Genomic DNA, 17,395 nt, shown 5'->3' on the forward strand with positions numbered 1-17,395 from the left:
CCTGAATCTTGCAGGAAGAAGAATGAATACACACTATACCATACATACACAAAGACGGACTGCTACAAGCGCTCTCTTTCAAAGAAAGTCAAACCGTTTCTTCCAGAAAAGGAGTTTAGAACTGCTTTTCAAGCCCCTCTACACTTGTATCTGGAAGGTGTCAATGTCCCACTCAATAGCCTTCCAGACCCCACACTGGCACCCCTTAGCAGCATCTTATATGCTGCAGGATGGTTTATTCTGGGCTTGAAGAAATATGGTCACATCACCTCCACCTCTATTTGCTCCCCATGCCAGCCTGCACCATCTTCAAATCTAGCTGCATCATTTACCCAGTCATCACAATTAGTACCCAGGCTTATTTGCAGATAAACCCACTACCTATGGTGTTCTCACCACACCAGTAGCCTGGATACCACCAGACAGCAGACTAAGAAGTGTAAAACAGGCATTTGCAATGCAATAGGTCTCTCATTTGTTAATAAATGTTTTTTACTTTTGTTTTTTTTGTATGCAGCGGAGTGATGACATTTGCATAGCGCGATAGTCATTTGTATGACCTTGCGGCAGTGGAGAACCAGAAAATGGGAAATAGGTTATGAGGGAGGGGAAACAAGAGTAAAATGCTCGCTGAAAGAAAGTAACAACATCCTGGAAAACGCAGACACTCATAGGGAATTCAAGATTAAGCAAGGCATGTAAAATGTAAGCAGGAACAACATGGTTACTTTAACGCTTTTACACTTACTATTCAGAAATCAATGAGTATTTTTTCCTGAAAAGTTAAGGGCATGACTATAGGGCCCGGAAGGGACCCGTTTCAATTTCCATTGCTTATATCCTTACAAAACGTAAGCAGTATTGTTTAAAAAGACCATATCTCTGAACACAAAGCCATGGTACACATTTTATAAACTAAAATAAGGAAATCAGTTGATGAAGATCATGTTAATTGTTTTCCACTCTATGCATCAACCAGGTATTGCAGTACCTCCAGGAATGGTTCACTTCCCCAGCCAGGGAAAACAATGTTGTTCAAAGAAAGAAGGGAAAACAAAAGTAGCGCTTTACTGGCAAACAATGTAAAGTGATGCTAACTTGTGTGGTTGCGAATAAAACAAACCTGCCCTCTTTGCAAACACCCTGTCTTGCTTTATTTTTGCAATCAGGGTCTGCAAAATAGAGAAATGGTGGGTGGGAGGGGATTTGAAAAGCAGCAACAGGGAGGACAGGATGCGGGGCAAATGCCAGAGCTGCCGGCTTTGCCTCTGGGGAACTGGGTTTGGGTCTCGCCGTCGACTAAAGGTCGAGTTTGCGCTATAAGTAAATGCAAAAAATAAAGTCTTGGTGGGAGTGGAAGTAAGTAAAGTGAAAATGTGCACTGTCACAGGCTGGACTTAAACGAGCCATGCAGATTGAAATGAAGGGCACGGCAGCCATACTTGCTGTAACAATTACAAGAAAAAGAGTTCACCCCAACAACAGATGAAGAAAGCAAGCAGAAGGAAACTGTTGTTGATCGTTGATCTCTGCGAAATAACTGAAGTGACGTATCGCTGCATGAACCACTTAGGAGGCAGCAAACAAGAGCAACACTGGACTAAACCAATGGTAAGCAGCAGGCGGGAGCAAAGTCCTTTATTCAATACAATAGGTCTTCCAGACAGTGCATGCACGCTGTCTAGCCTCAACCTAAAAAAGTACATAACTGACAGATGGCCTTTTCAGTGTGCCAGATTCTGAAAGAACATCCCCATATCATCAGGACTGCCTCAGCACTCTCCAATTTAGTAAGGAGTTGAAGACTCACCTCTTTAAAGAACACTACACTACATCACAAAGCATTAACCATCCACAACCTGGCATCCTCTCCTATTACTTGCTAACTTTAAGCTTGACTTTGACCATGTATAGAGCTCTGCTGTATTTTGGCTAGGTTTGTCCTAAGGTAATCACATATCCATACATACGTTTACCAGATATTATTTAAATGATTTGTGAAAAATAGGGAACTTTATAACAACAGTTTCTCAATGAACAGGAATCTGCTTTGTATGCCATTATATAAGTCTCCGCACCTACCATTTGAAGTAGAAAATATCTCAGCTATTGTTTCCAATATGGTCAATGCAGAAAATCTGGTAGGGTGAGAGGAGCCAGGAAACAGGGCTTCAAACAAGCTGTTAGTCAAGGATAACATGAACTCCTGGAAAGTTAAAAAACAATATATTGATCGTAATGAATTACACACAAAGAGTTAACATCAAATAAAGAGAAATATGCATACATCATTACATTATACAGAAAAAGATGTTATTCCAAGCGTTACATAGCTTTCCAAAGATGATGAAATCACAACAGGAAAGGCTTGGTAGAATTAGGAAACTGCAAAGTGAGAGAGCGAGTGAAGCCAAAGATTATGGAAACATCTCTTTACAGTAATTTACAGATCACTAACAGAATAGACAATGAAAAAAAAACATAGTAAGTTGGAACTGCAAACATAAATAATTATTCAAAGTTAAAAGAAATAAACAAGATGGGGTCTTTTGGAGGCTTAATTTTCAGTGCAAGAACCAACACCAGCATCTTCAAGGCAATCTTGCCTTAAAGTGCATTTCACAACATGACATTCTATTTCACAGCATCTTTGGCAAGGCAACCAACTTTCTGAATTTTGTAAAAGAGAAAGTTCTCTCTAAAATAGTCTTGATTTCTAGTTTTCTTTCTAAAGCTGTCTTCTTCAGTGTGTGTGGCACAGCTGTGCCATACTGAATGAACACATTTCACTTTCACACCCTATATTACATAAGCAGTGGTTGAGGGTTTAGGTCACCTATGCAATACTGAAGAAATCTGTGTGGCAACAGCACTGTTCTACTTATCTGGAATGCTTTTGCCCTCTGATCCCTGGTACACTTGTCCAGCGGTATTCATCCCTGAGGTCTCCACATGCCTGGCTCTTTCAGTTTCAGAGTATGTAGACTGATCACAGTGAACAGGATGTGAACGGAAAGACTGTATTATCAGTAGTGAAATTAAGGTGGCCTTATCACAATAACTGATGCCTTACAAGAAGGTGGGGCATCATTGGAAAAATCATCCAAAGGAAAGTGATTTAGATGTGGAGAGATCTCCCATGAATCAAACTCAATGCGGACAGCTTAAGAACATACTATGATCCCTCGCTCAGAATCGTGCAATGATTACTTCAGACCACTAAAATTGGGAGAAAGTATTCAGGAGTTACAACATCAAAAAGTATTGAAACCCCAATGCTCTGGGTAAGATTCTGAAATATCACAAATTGGAGCTTGAAAACCATACAGAAATCTACAAATATGTTGCTTAGAAAAATGGTGGGTGACAGTAAAGGATATACAAGTTTTTTTTTTTTAACCATTTCAGTCCTACAAGATTCCTGATTTTCGCCCTTCAGGAGGGCTGAAAAACATTCTAGCTTATTCTTTTTTCCACATTGTGAGATATTGGTTACTCTGAACCCAGTCAAGTTGTGAAATATTTCACAGCAAGTCTACTTTTAGCAGTGTTTCAATGCAAAAAGGCACCGTGGAGGACAACTGTTTTCAGCGCCGCTTCACGTAGAACCATTTTATCTGCATGAATTAACAGTATGGCTGGTACAAATTGTTGCAAAAGTCACAATGTTTACAAGAGAGTGGCAAAGCGAAAAACTCTGCAATCTTCACAAAGTTCCAACGCTTTTAGATGTTCAGGAAGATTTGCAGAAAAACAACTTTGCACCTTCGCCCCCTAGTAACTGTGACCACTGAAACGTCTGGAATAAAGTAGAAATAATGATAAGTCCTTGCAAGCTTGTGCTATCCTTGCCCTTTCGTGCTTGGCACCACTGCCAGAATGTCATGGAAAAGACCATCCTTACAGAATCTGGATCAACCTGTACATCAGTCGCTACGTTCATGTAAGTCTTGTTCAATATTGGTTTCCTAGACAGTAGGCTACCTGACATAGCGATTAACAGATTCGTTAAGGGTCACTAAATGTTTCCCATTTATGTGACTGCTTGTTTTTCTTACCTCATAATGCTTCAGGGCCACAGAGGGATTCCATGTGGCTGCATCTGGATCACTGGCTGACTCCAGCTTGTTCTTATGTTGCTCCAGTTTATACAACACTTGTGAACTTTCTTGAATCCTACAAAATAGCTAAAAGTGAAAACGCAATGTGAGAATAAGCCTGTTTAAAACCACATACACCAACACAAGGCTTTAAATGGGCTAATAGCCAAGTGAAAGTTACCCAAGGTAAACACGGTATTCTGACATGACAAAAAACAAACGAGTAGAGAGTACTGGGGAAAACAAAATTCGGAAAACTGAAGGTGTAGACAGTTGATCACAATTACACCAATGCTTCAGTTCTCTGTACTTACAATAAAAAGGATTTGTTAAACCCGTAGAGGAAAGAAACAAGTCGCATACAGCGCAAACCTTGTACTCACTATATTTTCAATGCCATTCTTCGACTCCAACAGAAAGAACTTTCTAGGAAGGGAAGAAACAGGGTCGCAGATTGTGCACAGCCAAAGGAGAAAAGCATGGACAAAGTCAACCATTTTTGATTCTGTATTTGCAATGATTTTACCAAGCTTTGCTAACACACATACACAAATACGGAACAGCAAGTAGCCAGGCACGCTTCCATTTTATACAGAAACCTGGCACAGCACAGGCGGCAGCAGCAGCAGTTTTGCAAACATTACTCACATCCACAACCAGGTGCACTGCTTGAAGAGTGTGAGTGGTGGTTGTGAGCCCTCTTTTTGATGCTGCAGACCAATCAAGCACCCTTTGTTTTTTGTCTTGTTGAGTAAGGCATTTGGGAGTCCAACGAATAAGTTAATTACCTTCGATAAAGCCTTTTCTGGTAGAGACTCTACCTAGCTGCAGATTCCTTGCCTTAGAATATTTAAAAGCATCAGACTAAATCAGGAAACTTTTGGTAAGCAGTAGCCCTCAGCGATGGTAGGTGGCATCGTTCGGCTCCGCGTGGTGTTGTCCGCACCGTAAGTGATGTACACAGTGCCTATATAGGCCCCAGTGAGGACGGCGTCAGTTTCTTTTGCGACTTTCCACAGCAAAAGCACAGAGCTATGAGTAACTGGCCACTGGTGAGGAAATCTGTGGCCCTTAAAGCAATCAGTCCTTAACTCAATAAGCTTGTTGCAGAGCAGGGAAAGTACTGATCAATTACAACACCAGGTAAGAAATCTGTGGCAAGATAGAGTCTCTACCAGATACTGCATTACTGAAAGTAATTAACTTATTCATCTGTTAGAGACTTCTAGCCACATACTCCTAACATTATAATAGATACTCCAGCAATACCTCCCCAGAGACAGGGCTGCAATATGGATTAAAGTAAAAAGCCCTGTAGGACCGAATGCACAAAATTACCGTCTCACTGGACCAGACTGTCTAGAAAGTAGTGCTTCATAAACATATAGAAAGAAGCCACCAATGATGCCTGACAGATATCCAGGACAGGAACTCTGCAAGCTAATGCAGTGGTCGTGGCTTTGGCTCTGGTAGAATGAGCACCAAAACCTTCTGGGAGTTGCTTTTTGCTCAGTGTGTAGCAGAGAACTGTCCACCAGGGGATAGTCTGCCTCTGCACCACCTTCCCTTTCTTGGATCCAGCATACCCAACAAAGAGTTGATCGTCCACATGGAACTCACAACTGCGATCAAGGTAGAATGCCAACACTTTTTTTGGGTCCAGTCACTGCAGTCTCTCCTCTTCTTTAGAAGGGTAACGTGCAGAGTAAAAAGGAGGCAGAGTGCTGGATTGTCCTACTTGAAAAGGGTAACTACTTTCGGTAAGAAATATGCCCTAGTTTGCAGGACCAGTTTGTAAGGGATGAAAGATAGGTATGGAGGATGCACAGAGAGCATCTGAAGTTCACTGACCCTTCGGCCAGATGTTATCAACTCTAGGATGGCCGTTTCATGGTAAGAAGTCAGAATGGGCAGTTGTGGAGCAGCTGAAAGGGAGTGCACATCAAAAAAGTAAAAACCAGATTAAGGTCTGTAATGAAATATTTATTTTTGACCACTGACTTTGTGTTGCACCACTTTGCATCCGGATTAGTTGTTCAGTGGTCACCAATTGCAGATTACATTTTGTATTCAGTTTAACTGCCTATTGACTTTATTGTAGCGTTAGATATTGCAGTTGAGCTGTGTTTTTCTACATGGTTAACTGTGCTTGTTTTTCGTATTGTTTCTCACCGAACAGTTAGTCAGTCAGCATGCTAAGAATGTACATATTTTTTCAGTGCAGGGAACGGTTCGGCCTTGGGAGGAGTGCCATGAGATGTTCAGTTATCAACGCTTTCCCTTCCAGCTCTGACCTACAGTAGCCAGCATGTTTGAATATTTCTCTTTCATGGGGTGGGTTGTCTCCAGAAAGCCCTTTCGGTTCTTTAAGTTATTAAAAGGTGACCCTGCTCAGTAGCGGTGGAATTTCCAAGACCTCGGTCAGGATTAGATGTCGATTTCCTGACACACATTTGTCCCGTAAGGGTGGATATCTCTTTCTCACAGTTGAACGGGGTCACCTTCTTGATGGCATGGGAAAGATGAAGAGCTTGGCAGGCCCTACAATGATGAATTTTTACTTTATTCTTTGCTTTGCAATTATGATATAACATAATCACATATATTTGCTGTGTACATTGCAGTTGAGAATCATTTTGGGGATATTTTCCTTTCATTGCTGTGACAATTTTTTAAACGTGTGCTTTCGAGATACTAATCTCCTTTTAGGAACCTCGTGGTGAAATAATAATAAATGTCTTCTTTGAAATAAGAAGTGCATTCCAGAGATTTTTGTCAGCTCGGTCATTAGTGAAAGCAAAACAAGGTCCCACTGAGGCATAATAAAGGGAGCTGGTGGGAACATGTGTTGGAGGATTTTTAAGAATGTATGTACTATGGGGGATCTGAAAAGGGATGGCCAATCTGGCAAACGCAGAAACTGCAGAAAGGTCACTTTTTAAGGTGCCCAGATCAGAGCCCTACTGGGCCAAAGAAAGAATGAATAAAAGAAAGTGAGAAAGGAGTGTGGACAGAGGGTCAACATGCTTATCTGCACACCATGCCACAAACTTACTCTAACGGCAGGCTTATAATATCTTGGTGGAGGGTGTCTGGCTGCTAGGATAACATTGCAGACTTTGGGCAGAAGGTCAAAAGCTGTCCTACGTCACTGCTCATTTGTGATCCACTAGCCACAGATGGCAGTGTTTGTCTACTCCGGCATTCAGAAAGCCTACCAGGTGTTGAACCACTAGGGAAATACCCTGGTGTTCCAGCAATGTCCAGAGGCGCAAAGAATCTTGACAATAAATCCACAACTCAACCACACTCCACCTTATTTGTTGCAGGACCACATGGCAGTGGTGTTGTCCGTGAATACCTGTACCAGCCTTCCCCTGATTAAATAAAGACTTTCAATGGAAAACAGATTGCCCAAAGCTTCAACAGGTTGATGTGGAGTCTCGTTTTTGCTGCAGACAAGAGGCCTTTGATCTCCACCTCTCCCAGATGGTTGCCTCAGCCCAGGAGTGATGCATCCGTCACTACAGTCAGCTCTGGTTGGGGAAGGGAGAGGGTTTTGCCACTGATCCAACTGCTGTTCGTTGCCACCACTGAAGCTCTTTTGAAGTTTCCTCCAAGATCAGGACCACGTCAGAGAGATTCCCCTGATGCTGTACCCACTGGGACTTCAAGTCGGCATGGGGCACATTACATAAGTCTGAAGTATATAGTCAATGGTGTTAGGCTGTTATTATAGCACTATAACACCGTTGACCATATATGATTTCAGTGTGGTGTAGAAATTGTGACCTTGATTGTGTTACTCTAGCAGAATGAGTCACTCAACTCTGCCTTCAGACTTATGTAATGTGCGCCAAAGAGGTGGGTACCTCTACACCTTTTTTTAACAATTGATTAAATATTACCTGGGCATTATTTTTTGCACCCAATGTATTACGGACTTTATTACTGATTAGGGAACATTTGATTTAAAGGCAACCACTTTTGATCCATCCTTTAGCATCCACGGAGGCCTGATACTGTCTTGTCATGTAGTTGGTGACTTCCTTGTCATATAAATAATGGATTTGCTTCCTATTTTTCACATTTACCTAATTACTCTGCTAAAACAAACAGAAAAAGTTAGGGATTTTTCAATACATTAGGCACTGCAGGGGGGGACGTTTTATCTTATACAAACGCATGTCAACAGTCACATCAAAAACACAATGACAAGCAGCACTATACAAACATAACAAAAGTTTAAATCTTAAAAAATACAGAACTGGAAGAGTACTTGTAAACCTGCTGCACTAAAAGCTTAGTTCATCAAAAAGTCTGCTACCTTTTTCATCAGGCAGCAAATCTGCTGGCGAACAGAGGGGGCCTGGCTGTTCAGGTTGTACATGATGAAAAAAAGGACCAATTCCATCTCTTCCATGGACACAACTTCTGTGCTGCGATGGCTTTCACACAACAAGCCCAGAGCATCGATGCGAACCTGTTTACAACACAAAAATCTATTTGAAAAAAATTTCCTATTGTAACTTGTATTAACAGCATGCACTGTATTGTGTATTGCATTAGGTAAATTGTCAACATTTTAGCAACAAACTTTAATAAAATGTGTAAAGTCTGTGATAGTAACAGTAACAGTGGCTGTGTTGCTTCAGTATACGACCCTTTTCACAAAAGATTGTTTTTGTGGGTCTAATTAACAAAGCACACCAGCAGTGGCAGCATACAGATGCTTTTGTAACAAACACTGACAAAGCCAATAGTTTTGGCTGCTGCATAATCAAAAGTATTTTCTCAACATTCATGTATACTTACACGCACACACATGTATTTGTACGGGTAAAAAAGAGAGAATTGAGAGGTGCACTACATCTGCTGAACTATTTACAGCTACGCCCCTGCACATGGGTCATGTCCAGCAACACAGACAGCAGCAGTGCAATTTTCCCTCATACCCTCTACGGACACAGCACAGTGAAAGTAGTGCCAAATTCCATCACACACAGAACAGGTACAGCACAGCAAAGCAGTGCAGCCTTCTATCACACGCAGGACAGGCACAGCACAGCACAGCGTAACAAAGCACTGCAAGTTTCAATTGCACGCAGAACAGGCACAACATGGCAAAGCAGTGCAGGCTTCTATCATATGCAGAACAGGCACAGCAATCCAGTGCAAGCTTCTTTCACGCACAGAACAGGCACAGCACGGTAAAGCAGTGCAAGATTCCATCACACCGAACATTTACAATGTATGCTGGTGCAAACAGCCACGGAGTGCTGTTTAGGAGAGAGCGGAACTTGCGGAGTTATCTAAAAACTCAGTGGGATTCCATGGTGTTCAGCTTGCAGTGGAATGCTATCCAGCCCTAGTGAGAATTAACCTGTGCTTTCTGGGGAATTACAGTTTTCTAATCTCCCTTCCGCTCCGGGTGTTTTGTCCTTTTACCTCTCTTCCTTCCACCACTCTGCCTTCTCTCTCTCACAGACGCTCTTTCACATTGGCTCTGGTGGATTCCAGCAGAGAGTGGGCCTGTGGTAGCATGCTGGCAGTGGGTGTCCCATGTCCATGGGAACTTAATAACTATGTGATGAGGTATTCATGGAATGTAAAATGCATCATGACATAGTGCATGGAATACTCTAGTGGCAGTTGATCTTAAGAGCTGCGTAGGGATCGGACGCTATTTGCTGACTGGATGGGGCTTCTTGGATTTGTCATACTTGAACCAATAAAGGAGCCTTCTGCTATCGGACATTGCCTCCGTTAACCTTTCCACATTTGGTGACGAGTGACCTACTACTTCACTGAGAGGTTTGAAGCCCTAACTCAGCATCTGATCCGAGATCTGGAGATCGGAGATAGGAATGAAAGTGTTGTTGGTGCTCAATGAGCTGACAATTATGCAACACGATTCCTGAAGAGGAAGGAGAGGCAAGTTAAAAAAAAAAATGTTAAGGACGCTCGAGCCAGAACGTGCAACGTTTCTACATGACATGTTCAGTCTTCAGTGTTTCCATGGTGACAATATTGTTTGGAGATGTTCGGAATTGCCAGGACGTGACACTCTCTTCACGACGTGGGGCATGTAATGACGTGACGCTTCACAAGCGTCCAGCGTCGCCACAGTAACAACAGCACGGTCAAATTACTTGGAATCCTTTCCTATGCGTCGGAGCAGTCAGATATTGAGAGTCGATTTTCAGAAGTGCATTCTCGACAGTGATGCACACACCAGGAAGGTATTATTGTAGAAAGAAAAATAAAAAAAAAATAAAACAGGAAAACGGAAAACACAAAGACGGCATTAAGAGGTGTGTTCCCGACAGTGATACGCACACCAGGAAGGTATTATTATTATTATAATAAAAAATAAAAAAAAGGAAGATGAAAACATGAAGACAGAGAATTGTAGCTAATCGGAAAGTTAAACACAGTGTGGAATTAGGGTTTCTTGTGTAACAATCTTCTCTGCATATAATTCTACATCACTCTATGCATATAATTCAACATCACCCTCTCTGCATATAATTTTACTATCTTGTGAGTCTCATGCAGAATGTTCCAGCAGCGCCATTTTTTTAAGTTTCTCCGGGTGACCCACCGATAAAATGGCAGAAATTGAAAAGTTTTTATTAACTATGCTAAGGTGTATGGTACCTCTCTCAGTGCAGAGAGCAAGATGTCTCTGTTAATGCACTGTCTTGGTACCGAGGGGCAGGAAATATTTGAGAATTTGCCAGAATTGACGGATAGCGATGCAGCAGGGCTTAATGAATATGAAATATGTATTTAAAAACTTAATTTAAATTATTTGCCCAAGGTAAGCACAGTGCTTGAATGGTATCAATTTGGGAAAAGGTTGCAGCGCCAGGGTGAATCAGTCGAACAGTATATTACTACGTTATGAGGATTAGCTGCAACTTTAGCTTTTGGAAATTCTTATGAAGAATGTTTAAGAGATCAATTCATGATGGGATATGCACCGATATAAAACCCAAAGAGTATGGTGGGGAACCAATCAAACTACCAGGGTACTTCTGGGGAACCATTGAATTTAAAGAACGTATTATACCGGAAAAAATGTGTCTATAAAAGGGGGCTCTCTGATCAGTTGGTTCCATCAACGCAATCTATATGTGTATCTTGATCCTAATGAAGATCCGCCAGTCAAACTGAGAGATATTACTAAAGTAAATTGTTTGTCAGAGGTTGGGAGTAAGTGGATAAATAGATTCACTGAGGTTTTTAATGCAGAAGTAGGCTGTCTGAAAAACTACATGCCGAGATCAAACTGAAAACCAATATTCAAACTAAAATTGCAATTGAGAGGGGACCCATTACATGTGAAAGAACAAATGAAAGAAGAAATTGATAAATTAATCAAAAAATTGGATAATTCACGAGGTTGAAGTATCTGAGTGGGTGGCATGGTTAGTAATGGCAAAAAAGCTAATGGGGAGGCTAGATTATGTGTTGACCTCAGAGAATTGAATAAGTCAGTAATTGTTGAACATTATCCTCTACCTAACATCAATGAGATGTTGTGTTCACTTAATGGTGCAAAACATTTTTCAACACTTGATTTATCATCAGCATATCATGAAAAGGTTACTCCCCTCATCTCAGGAACTCACCACGTTTATTACTCCATTTGGCACTTTACAGTTTCTTAGGATGATTTTTGGCCTGATATCAGCAGCATCTGTTTTTCAGAGAACGATGGAGAGGATTTTAAAAGGTATAGAAGGAGTAAAGATTTACCAAGATGACATTTTGGTGTTCGGGGCCAGTTTGAATGGACATGATGAGAGGCTTGAGAAGGTGCTGCACAAATTAAAAACATGTGGTCTGACTTTGAATCTAAAAAGTATATGTTTGACACATCAAGTGTTGCGCATCTAGGGCATGAAATCTCCGAAAAGGGAATTCGACCAAGAGCGGGATTGGTTGATACCATTAAGAATATGGCAGCTCCCCAGAACAAAGAAGAATTGGTAAAGTTTTTGGGAATAGCAGAATTTTATAATTGTTAGAAATGGGGTCTTTGGTTGACAGTCAGGTTACCCCCTGTTCAAGCAAGGACCCTCAATCTAGTCAGGGTGAAAGAGAATCGCCCTCAGCTAACCCCTGCTTACTCCCTTGCCAGCTTGGCAGAGCAGTAGGCTTAACTTCAGAGTGCTAGGTGTAAAGTATTTGTACCAACAGACACAGTAACTTAATGAAAACACTACAAAATGACAACACAGGTTTAGAAAATTAGGAAATATTTATCTAAACAAAACAAGACCAAAACGACAAAAATCCACAATACACAAGTCAAGTTATAAAAAAAAAATGCAACAAGCGTCTTTAAGTAGTTTTAAACACATGCTAGCGCTGCTGGCATGAAAATGTACCTGGTGTGCGTCAAAAATAACCCCGCACAGGTCGGTGTGCGTCAAAAAGGGCTTGCGATGCACTATATCACTCACGAGCGAGACCTTGTGTTGTTTCCCCCTTCTGTCAAGTCGGCGTGCGTCAGTTCTTCTCTCCGCAGGAGAGCGATGCGTCGATTCGGTCCGCACACAGTTCCATACAGGCCTTGCGTTGTTTTTGCACGCACAACGATGATTCGCGTCAGAAATCCAGCTGCACAATGATCCGAAAACCACGCAGCGCGGGTTGCAATCTCTCAGCCTCCATCAGCAATGCTGCTCGTCGTTTCTCCTGCTCCATGCGTCGATTCTTCGGTCGCGTTTCTGCGAGCGTCGATTTTCAGCCACGGAGCCGGCGGCGCGTCGTTTCTTCAGCCGCAGAGTGGAGTTGTGTCGATATTTTCCCCGCACGGCGCTCTGTGCGTTGATTTCTTCCTCTTAGGCTGCCAGCTTCTCCTTTCAGGGTCCCAGTACCTGGATGGGCACCAAAGGGCAGAGTAGGAGTCTCTCCAGAGACTCCAGGTGCTGGCAGAGAGAAGTCTTTGCTGTCCCTGAGACTTCAAACAACAGGAGGCAAGCTCTAAATCAAGAACTTGGAGATTTTTTCTCAAGATGGAAGGTACACAAAGTCCAGTCTTTGCCCTCTTACTCTGGCAGAAGCAGCAACTGCAGGATAGCTCCACAAAGCTAGTCACAGGCAGGGCAGCTCTTCTTCCTCAGCTCTTCAGTTCTTCTACAGGCAGAGGTTCTTCTTGTTTCCAGAAGTGGTTCTAAAGTCTGTGGTTTTGGGTGACCTTCTTATACCCAATTTCTCATTTGAAGTAGGCCTACTTCACAGTAAAGTCTCTTGTGAATGTGAAATCCTGCCTTGCCCAGGCCAGGCCCTAGACACTCACCAGGGGGTTGGAGACTGAATTATGTGAGGACAGGCACAGCCCTTTCAGGTGTGAGTGACCACTCCTCACCTCCCTCCTAGCACAGATGGCTCATCAGGAAATGCAGACTACACCCCAGCTCACTTTGTGTCACTGTCTACTGTGAGGTGCAACCAGCCCAACTGTCAAACTGACCCAGACAGGGAATCCACAAACAGGCAGAATGACAGAAATGGTATAAGCAAGAAAATGATCACTTTCTAAAAGTGGCATTTTCAAACACACAATCTTAAAATCAACTTTACTAAAAGATGTATTTTTAAATTGTGAGCCCAGAGACCCCAAACTCCAATTGTCCATCCGCTCCCAAAGGGAATCTACACTTTAATCAGATTTAAAGGTAGCCCCCATGTTAACCTATGAGAGGGACAGGCCTTGCAACAGTAAAAAACGAATTTAGCAATATTTCACTGTCAGGACATATAAAACACATTACTGCACCCTGCCCTCGGGGCTACCTAGGGCCTACCTTAGGGGAGTCTGACATGTAAGAAAAGGGAAGATTTAGGCCTGGCAAGTGGGTACACTTGCCAAGTCGAATTTACAGTTAAAACTGCACACACAGACACTGCAGTGGCAGGTCTGAGACATGATTACAGAGCTACTTATGTGGGTAGCACAACCAGTGCTGCAGGCCCACTAGTAGCATTTGATTTTCAGGCCCTGGCACCTCTAGTGCATTTTACTAGGTACTTACTAGTAAACCAAATATGCCAATCATGGTTAAGCCAATTGCATACACATTTTGTAAAGAAGCACTTGCACTTGCACTTAAGCACTGGTTAGCAGTGGTAAAGTGCCCAGAGTAACTAAAACAGCAAAATCAGAGTCCAGCACACATCAACAACCTGGGGAACAGAGGCAAAAAGTTAAGGGAGACCACACCAAGGATGACAAGTCTAACAATAATAAATCAATTTGTACCCACATTTGCAGAGAGGACAGGGTGCATGAGAAGACTGTTAAGAAAGGAAAATGAATTCAACTGGTGTCATCAGTGTACTAGTGAATTTCAAGACATTGAGAATAGCTTACAAAGTGCATCCAATTTAGCAAGTTTTGATGCAAATGATGAGATTGTGTTAATGACTGACGCCAGCTCTAAAGGTATAGGTGCTGTTTTGATGCAGAAATCAAAAGGGTTAAATAGAGCAATACTTTTCTTATCAAGAAATTTGACAAGGGGCTAAATGGAACCATTCGGTTGTGGAAAAAGAAACACTAGGAGTATATTGGGCAGTAAGAAAGTTGAGGACATTTTTATGGGGTCGTAAATTTGAAGTTATAACTGATCACAAATCTCTCAAAGAGTTATTTAAGAAAAAGGGAATTGATTTGATGTCACATAGAATTCGGAAGTGGGTTGTAGCTCTACAGGAGTTTGAGTATGATGTCTCCTATATACCAGGTGTATTAAATGTACAAGCAGATTGTCTTTCTAGATTGTGTGAAGAACATAGTTCCAAAGGTGTAGAAGATTGGAGTGATGATGAAGGAGAATATTTTGCAGGTGAAGATCCAGACGAAGAAATAAAGGTATGTCTTATAACGGAAGCTTTGATTCAGGAATCTGAATGGAAGGAGGAATTGTTGAAAGATGATAAATTACAGAGAGTAATAGAAAAGACAAGAAATGGATGGGGTACAAAAAGAGGCAGGGATGATGTTTTGCTAGCTTTCTGGCAGGTAAGGTATGAGTTGGCTGTCATGGATGGAGTATTAGTGAGGGGTAGCAAACTGATTCCACCTTACAGTCTCAGAAAGAAGTGAGTGGAACATGCTCATTCCAGTCATGTGGCCATTTCCAAAACCAAAGAGAGGACTAGAACTACTTACTGGTGGCCCGCAATGGGTGTGTTGATAGAGAGAGAAGTGAGGGATTGTCAAGTGTGTGCTCAATTCGACAACACCTTAAAGTGTAGAACCCAACCTATGGTGATAAGAGAGGAAGCTTCAGGGCCGTGGGTGGACATAGCTTTAGATATACTTGGTCCAGTCAGGTTGAATTCAGCTGATCGTTATGTCATAATGTGCATTGACATGTATTCAAGGTGGCCGGAAGTTAAAGTAGTAATCTCTATAGAATCTAAAGATGTGATTTGCTTTCTTGAGGAACTCTTTGAGAGGGAGGGCTTTCCTGCATCCATTCTCACTGATAATGGTGTTCACTTTACCTCGGGATTAGTGGAGTCCTTCTTGAGGGACAGGCAGATCAGGCTCACAAAGGCAGCATTATACCACCCCAAATCAAATGGAGTAGTGGAGCAGTTTATTAGAGTACTTAAAGATTGTCTACAACTGGCTCAGGTACAAGGAATGCAATGGGAAAAAAAAATGAGGAAGAAAATACGTGAGTATCGCATAACACCACATTCTTCTACTGGGGTAACACCTTTTGAGTTATTTAGATGTAGATTACCCAGTAATGAAGTTGCACCTGGCTGGGAAGAGGAAAAAAGGAAGCATATGCTCATATAGGAGATGTAGAAGGATGGAGGAGAAGGGAATGTAATAAAAAGGTCAAAAGAAAGGAACATTATGATGCACACAAAGGTGTGAAAGAAACAATTGTAAGAGTTGGTGATTGGGTAAAGATAACATTTCCAAGGCTTGAGAAGAGGTCATCCAAGTTTATGGGACCTTTTAAAATAATAAAGGTGTTTAAAAATGCTGTAAAAACAAATTATCACAGGATCTGGAATCTGAATAGGGTGGCGAAATGTCATAACAGTGAACCGGATGTTGGTACACCTGAATTGAGATTAGGGTGTGAATTTCAATCCAGACCAAAACGGGATGTGAGAAAGCCAACACAGTTACAAGACTATATATGAGTCTTGGAATGTAAGATTCATGTGTATCTGCTACGTTATATGTATCATAAAGACTAGCTGTAACTTTAAGAATGTCATATTTAGGATCTATGTGTAGTTGTTATGTTTAGTGTATAATAAGTTTGAATTTGCACTTGTGGTAGAAGGGAGGTGATGTGGTAACGTGCTGGCACTGGGTGTTTCACGTCCATGGGAACTTAGTAACTATGTGGAGAGGTATTTATGGAATGTAGAATGCATCATGACAGTGCATGGAATACGCTAGTGGAAGTTGATCTTGAGAGCTGCGTAGGGATCGGACTCTATTTGCTGACTGGATGGGGCTTCTTGGATTTGTCATACTTGTAACAATAAAGGAACCTTCTGCTATCGGACTTTGCCTCCGTTAAACTTTCCACAGTGCCCCACGTGGTAAAAATTAAAGAGATTGCAAAGGTTTTGAATGCAAGCCCTAATCATCGCCGTAGTTCTTACAGGACACTTCATTCTTTGCATTTCAAGCAGATGATCTGGTTGGCACCAAGCCTACCAAACAATTTTGCCGTGCAGCAACAAGTAACTGCAGAAGAAATGGGACAAAAGCATTCTATAATGAGCACAGGAGGAGGGTTAGGAGGAACTGCGACCCTGCAATCTGCTATGCTTCCCACGATACATCAATGACTTATTGCATTTGTAAAGACAGCATGTGACGCATGCTGACAGCATGTGCACAATTCACCTCACTGTGCGCATGGTGGTGGAGCCATTAAACTGCAGGGTGTTTGCTGAACTTGGAGTGCAGAGTCAGCAAAATCCACAAACTTTGCCAGCGGAGCAGGGTTTATCACCCACCTCTAGTGCTGTTCTCCACTGCTGAAGTACAAACTTCTGTTTGATGTTCACTGCCTGTTGCTTTGGAAAGAAATCTGGTCCTCAGAACACACACTACTGCCATGATGAACCCAAGCTTCCTGGACAGGATGAAAAACTTTGCAATGTTCATAGAGAAATTCAGGCTCATAGAGGTCAGCCTGCTCAAAGGGCAAACTGACACCCTGTGAACTGCAGCAATTGTCCAAGCAGGATAAATATTGAAAACAGCCTTTATTTGGTGTTGCCACAAACGC

At 42.0% G+C, this 17,395-nt stretch overlaps 1 protein-coding gene across 4 annotated transcripts in view; it reads right to left on the reverse strand.

The window, feature by feature from the left end:
- The window catches only part of THADA (THADA armadillo repeat containing), a 1,551,972-nt gene that overhangs the window by 1,330,989 nt on the left and 203,588 nt on the right, over positions 1-17,395 (reverse strand). For all 4 annotated transcript variants that reach the window (XM_069233992.1, XM_069233989.1, XM_069233988.1 and 1 more), the window contains exons 14-16: positions 8,428-8,583; positions 4,059-4,187; positions 2,083-2,206 (exon numbers count right to left, since the gene is read on the reverse strand). In XM_069233992.1, coding sequence (XP_069090093.1) covers positions 2,083-2,206; positions 4,059-4,187; positions 8,428-8,583 — 409 coding nt within the window. The remainder of the gene's footprint in view (positions 1-2,082; positions 2,207-4,058; positions 4,188-8,427; positions 8,584-17,395) is intronic.

This window comes from Pleurodeles waltl, chromosome 5 (genome assembly GCF_031143425.1).
Source record: "Pleurodeles waltl isolate 20211129_DDA chromosome 5, aPleWal1.hap1.20221129, whole genome shotgun sequence".
In the NCBI taxonomy this organism is placed as follows: domain Eukaryota; kingdom Metazoa; phylum Chordata; class Amphibia; order Caudata; family Salamandridae; genus Pleurodeles; species Pleurodeles waltl.